Below are 5,775 nucleotides of genomic sequence, written 5' to 3' on the forward strand. Positions count from 1 at the left end.
GAAGTACACCAGAGAGTGTGTGTGAGCTAAGGGTCAAAAGGGGCTACATCCATCAACTCACTGAAACGGACTCCAGGCCTAGCCATTTTAACTCTCAGGTGGTGTCTTTAATGGTGTATAAAAGCTCCGGCAGCAGCTTTTCCCCTAAGACCACCAGCAACTTGGAAAAAGACTCCAAAACAATGAACACTAAGGCAGCCTGAAGTGAAACTCCTAAAAACCAAGATGATGAGCAGAAATAGAAGCAGGAAACCTTACTTATTTTGTTGCCACATGCAAAACAGTGTTGATATTAATCCAAGAAAGTAAAACAGACAATGAAATTTTCCAGATCCAGAAAAACTGAAGTAGCTACAGGTGATGGCAAGAAAAACATGGAGCGCTTTTTTTTTTCCTATTGTTTTTAATACTTGGGTACATGAGGGCTCTGACAAATCAACATGTTACCTATGCAGTGTATTTAAATTACAGAAATTCAAAGCCAGTAAAACCAAAGACCCAAGTGCACTCCTAGGTGGACTCCAGTATTTCACAGTGTGTTTCTCATGCCCCACACAGAGCTCATATGCCAAGCCCTTTGTTCTCCAACATTTACAGAGTAATTCATTATATTGTCCAAGTGTCACTATTTCTTCTTGAGAGCTCTTTTTCCTTCTCCCTTCTTTGGTTTTTCCTTCCCACGGAGCTTTTTCAATCGCCTCATCTCCTCCTTAAAGTCCTGATGCTCATCCCTAGATGGGGGAGGAAAGCAAAAGAAGTTTACTCTATTTCTTGACATACCCAGATGTGAAAGGTTCTTTGAACTGTATGGTAGTGAAAAACAAAAAGCTTTGTTTAACAGTGAAGTCCATAATGAAACTCACTGCAGTATGTTCAAAGTTACTGCTAGCAGTAATTTCAAACTGAGTAACATAAAAGATGTCTTCTGGTACTTTCACAACAAGGTTGCCCTTTTTTAGTAACAAATGGTGTGTGCATATATATATATTACTTCCATTGCATTTGTTGATCCACTGCCTTTTAAATGAGCAGTAAATATAAAATCAGCAAAGCCAAGAATAAAAATTTTCCCCTTTTTGTCTAGCTCAGCAGTCTAGTAATAGCACATTGTGTTTCTGTGCTAGATACTACATTTGGGTCATTAGCTTCTAAGAAAATGAGCATGCTGAGCAGTAATTACAATACATAACACTGCTCTCAGGTGACTTCAAGAATGAGTTATGAAGAAAGCATCAGCTACTGATACAATCTTAATAAGAGAATAAAACAGGAAGGAGGATGAAGGGGCTGGAAGAGATAATGAATCCTCAATAATGTTCTAATAAACTATTTAATCTCTGTCCCTGTATTTTTCAGTGGGAAGGTATTTTTCACAAGTCACAACTGCATCTTAATGGCCTAAGAGCACTGTGCTGATATTTTTAACACAACTCTTCTAAAAAGGAGACAAAAAGCTTGAGAGTTATCATCAAGCCCTACTAGTCTATAATTCTTCATTACATACTTCTGACCAGCAAACCAGATCCTCTACAAGCTCTCTGTATACAGAGCAGCTAGAGAAGAACTTTGACACTAGAAGAGGAAAGAGAAAAGAAAAATAGCATGTCCTTGAGGTTTTCTGTGTCAACAGACAGCTACTCTAGAAAGTGTTTGCATGGCCACCTAAATCAAGAGCATCCTGGATGCAATCCCTATTACGACACTAGCAATAGGAATTAATCTGTTTTGACTTTACAAGGTTAGTAGCCTCACTCTTAAGGGATTTCTTTAAGGCTACCTGACTGAAGTCAACTCCATTTGACTACTGCCGATGTGTTTTAGCAGTGCAGTTTTTCCTACTTGAGACTGTGGAAATTCATTTAGAAATTAGACAACTGGTTTGGATGAAGCTGGAATTAACAAGGCTATTTAAAACACATTTGAGTTTCATTTAACGTATTTGAAAGGCTAAAATGCCCCTCCAGCCTGACTTCCCTTCTCTTCTAGATTTCACTCATTAACTGTTGAATGATTGAGGAATATATGGTAAGACTTAGTGCAATTTTTGCATTGAGGTAACACCACGTCTTTGCAGCTCATTCATGTGCCATATTCTGAATTACAGACCCATTTCTTGTCTATGAGAAAGCTCTCTTCCCCACAAAGCCAAAGCAACACCTATTTCTTATATCACTGGTTGCTCATAACTACACCTAAAGTCTTTCTCACCAACGGTTCTAGTTATGATAGTTACCTAGACAACAGTCACTTATTTAACTCTCCTTGCCCTCAGTGCAACAATCAAGTGCATATTTCCATACATATTTTGAACTAAACTTTTTTCTAAGGTTTATCTTTTCCTTGAAGAAAAAAAAAAAAAGCACAAAACTGTAATAGAACTCACTCCCACCCCTTTCCCATCTCCAGTCCTGCTCCCATCCTTGTAAGCACAGAGATTACCTGTAGAGGCCGAAGTAACGGAGTTTCTTCATCAGGGCATAGTAGGTGTTATGAGGAGGATACCAGTTATAGACCTCCTCCCTCTTGGCCAGAGGCTGCTCACTGAATAACTTTACTACTTTCATAGATTTTGAGTCAGTAGGCCTGACAACTTCTCCAAATATCTGAGCACTCAGCCGAGCCATTCGAAGGGCGTAACTGGAAACATTGGACATCTCCCAAGGTGAAACAGGCACACACAGGCAGGAGAACCTTCCTGCAAAAAGAAACACAAAAGATGTTTAACTCTTAAAATGGCTGAGTATTGCAGGCTATTCCAGAATTGAGACAAACAAAATTATCATACCCAGATCACATGTCTGAAGTCTACATTCCTTGCATGAAATCAGTCTTAATTCTGACTACATAATCCTGCATATAAAGAATGTCCACACTAATTCAGGTACAACTACCAGACTAGCTAGGACACCACAAACAGTAACATGGACTATAAAAGTACCTACACCATGGCTGGTTTATTAGCAGATCCCACTCATCTTGTTTAAGGCTACCTTTAAACTCCAGTCACAGGAACAATTACAGCGTGTACTCTACCAAACATGGTGCCCACTGTGATGCCTCTGACTTATACACAGGCACAAGCTAAGAGACAGCTCAAACATATTGAGGGAGCAACCTGGAAGTTTTTCCTCATGAAAATGTGTCACCCTATTTAAAACACTGCATGAGCATTATTACAGTCCATTTAGAAAAAATAGCCTATTAACTGTAAATATGAAATAAATGTTTTGCTGTATGAATAGCACAGATCTTTCCCATCCCCATTCCCTTCCCTTGGTAACTTCCATCAGCTTTGTTTCCATTCTCTTTTATGTCTCTCCTGATATCTAATCTTCTGAAGAGATGAAAGAAATCATTTCCCTATGCTATTCTTTTGCCAAGAAAATCCCCCATCAGCAGCTTCCCATTCTCTTTCAGCCATCTCCAACTTAAAGACACCTCTCAACAACAATACTCTTGAGCATAAACCCATTGATATTAGGCCACCAGAAACAACACCTGCTTCCTCTTAAAGGAGTGAAGGGTTTTCTCTCAGCTTTCCTACCTCTCCCCATTTTTTCACTTCTTTTACTCTTTCTTTGCAGAACAGGATGCAATGAAGACAAGAGTCCCCTAATCCTGTATTTGAAGTTGTATGTTGCCTGTACTGTGCCTTTTTGAATAAATGATAAACGTTAAGTCTCCAGAGAAATCAAATAGGCTTTGTTTCAAGCACACTACACTGATGCTAAAAGTTTAAAATTCTTGTTTGAGGCACTATTGCACAGCTGATTCCAGAAGATTAGCATAAAAAAAAAAGAAGTAAAAGAGTGTGGACAAGACTACTCAACAGGCCAGGGCTAAATCCATTTTAGCGTGATCACAAGGGGCCTGTTGTTTAACAACACAAATCAGAAGTATTCATAACCCCACTTACATACATCTGCCCACTGGATGTACAATTGCTTACTTTTGATTTATTCCTGTTAGCAAAGGACTAGAAATAAAACAGGAAAAAAAAACCTGTATGAAAATAATCCAAGTAGGAAAATACTACAAGTAATGCAAGGATGTAAGTATGAAAATAATACAAGTAATCTGAGTCAAAGAGGATAATGGGAAGAGTAACAAAATGAAAATCAGTGTCAGACCTCAAGTTAACGCAGCAGGAATAGCGAGAAGACAGAAACTCTTAAATGACCGCAGGGCAGCACTTCAACTTGAGCACCTATTCCATGGGTGAATGATCAGTAAGTATTGCTAAACCATCCCTTTCAGAACAGCCAGTCCCAGTTCCTACACTCAGAGGTAAAAGGTCAAATTGTCCCCAAAACTTTTCATCACATCATCACTCTGAAAGTACCGCCAGACTCAACACAAAGCTTGCTTAATCTCTTCCAAGTGCAGCCTTAACAGTCAAATTGCCTTTAGCTCCTAGATGATGCAAACCAGTGGACTGAGGGATCTGCTTTTCACTTCAGAATCGCTAAACAAATTATATACAGCCCAAGCTGTGTAACTCCTTTAACCCTTGCCAGCCTAAGAACGTTTGAAATAGAAAAAAAGGTGAAGGCTATGAACTCCTAAGTGCCAGAGCTATTCAAAACCTCTTCTGGGACAGCCTTTGTTTCTGTGAGAATATACCAGAACATTCCTGTTCTCATCGCTTACAGCAACGATATTTTCAGGATCACCTACTGGTAAAGCACACAGTGCTGCTTCTTCACCTGTCCCCCTCTCCCTACTGCTACCCAAAGCCTTGCCTTCCCATCCTAGGCTGGGTTTTTACTTCCCAATTTGCTGGCTTGCCTCAGACTGCTTCCTTTTCACTCATCACGGAAAACTCCGTTTCCAGACCTACTTTTGATTTTCCCAGACCACAGAAGGAAATGCAGGCAGCCCCATGCCACCGCCCGGCCAGGGGGGTGTACCAGGCGAGGCAGGGTCCCACACAGCCCTCCAGCGAACCCCGCCGCCTCCAGCTCCACGGCCTGGCTCCCCTCCGGGAGAACAAGCGCGGAAACCCACCCGCGCTCTGCAACCGCACTTCAGGGTAACGGCCGCCGGCGGCTCCCGGGTGACAGAGGCCTGCGATACCCGCCCAGCAGCCCCAGTGTCCAGAACACGGCGCAGGCTGGGCCGAACCCCCCAGGATCTAGCGCGGAGCCCATCTCCCCCCTCTCTGCTCCGGGGCAGCACTCCACAACCCTCCGCCCTCCCCGGCAGCCCCCGCGCTAACCCGCGGGCGGCGCACAACAGCACCATACGGCGGGGCTGGAGGGCCCCGATGAAGGCCTCCGCGGCGGTGCATGCGCAATGGCGTCCCCGCTGAGGCGTCGCGGCGGGTGACGTCGGGCTCCGTGAGGCGGGACGGCCGTTGAAGGGGGGCCCTTAACCCTTTTCGCCAGGTTCTAGCAGGTACCTGAGTACGTGGCAATTACGGTGTTATATTTGTAAGCCAAATGTGTAACGTCATCAAAGAATGAAAACTGGGTTTGGCTGGTTGGGTGTCTTTCTAGAAGAGCTGACTGGCATTAAATAACATTTCTTAGTCCTTGCTTGGTTTTCCCTCACCTTTTCCATGTTCGCTTTGGATCAGCCTAGTGGCCTAAGCACCCTCCTCACTTCTCTTTGCCTTTTTTGAAATAAGCATGATCTGTCATTTCTCTCAGTCCAAGATTTAATAAAAATTAACATTCCTGTGTTATTTTTAGCCAGTTTTCCAAAGATTGCTACACAAAGGTTCTTTAGATAGCCTAATTTTAAAATGTTTCATATCACACAATCACAGAATGG

At 42.5% G+C, this 5,775-nt stretch overlaps 1 protein-coding gene across 2 annotated transcripts; it reads right to left on the minus strand.

Annotated features, from left to right (window-relative positions):
* Positions 1-239: 239 nt before the first annotated feature.
* MRPS33 (mitochondrial ribosomal protein S33) lies at positions 240-5,233 on the minus strand. Of its 2 annotated transcripts, none has more exons than XM_062616445.1 (3): positions 5,219-5,233; positions 2,440-2,695; positions 240-731 (listed from the first exon to the last, which is right to left on the minus strand). In XM_062616445.1, exons 2-3 carry the CDS (start codon positions 2,652-2,654, stop codon positions 626-628), a joined length of 321 nt encoding a protein of 106 aa, XP_062472429.1. In that variant the 5' UTR covers positions 2,655-2,695; positions 5,219-5,233; the 3' UTR covers positions 240-625. The 2 variants fall into 2 exon arrangements, with proteins under 2 accessions (XP_062472429.1, XP_062472428.1); XM_062616444.1 differs by lacking the exon at positions 5,219-5,233 and adding an exon at positions 5,008-5,145.
* Positions 5,234-5,775: the final 542 nt, after the last annotated feature.

This window comes from Pezoporus occidentalis, unplaced genomic scaffold (assembly GCF_034315485.1).
Source record: "Pezoporus occidentalis ecotype Australia unplaced genomic scaffold, CSIRO_AGI_Poc_V1 ctg19, whole genome shotgun sequence".
Lineage (NCBI taxonomy): Eukaryota > Metazoa > Chordata > Aves > Psittaciformes > Psittacidae > Pezoporus > Pezoporus occidentalis.

Coding starts and splice junctions, on each gene's coding strand:
- MRPS33 (XM_062616445.1), bottom strand. CDS start 2,654: ATGTCCAATGTTTCCAGTTACGCCCTTCGAATGGCTCGGCTGAGTGCT. Junction 732..2,439: donor CGTTACTTCGGCCTCTACAG/GTAATCTCTGTG, acceptor TCCCCCATCTAG/GGATGAGCATCAGGACTTTA.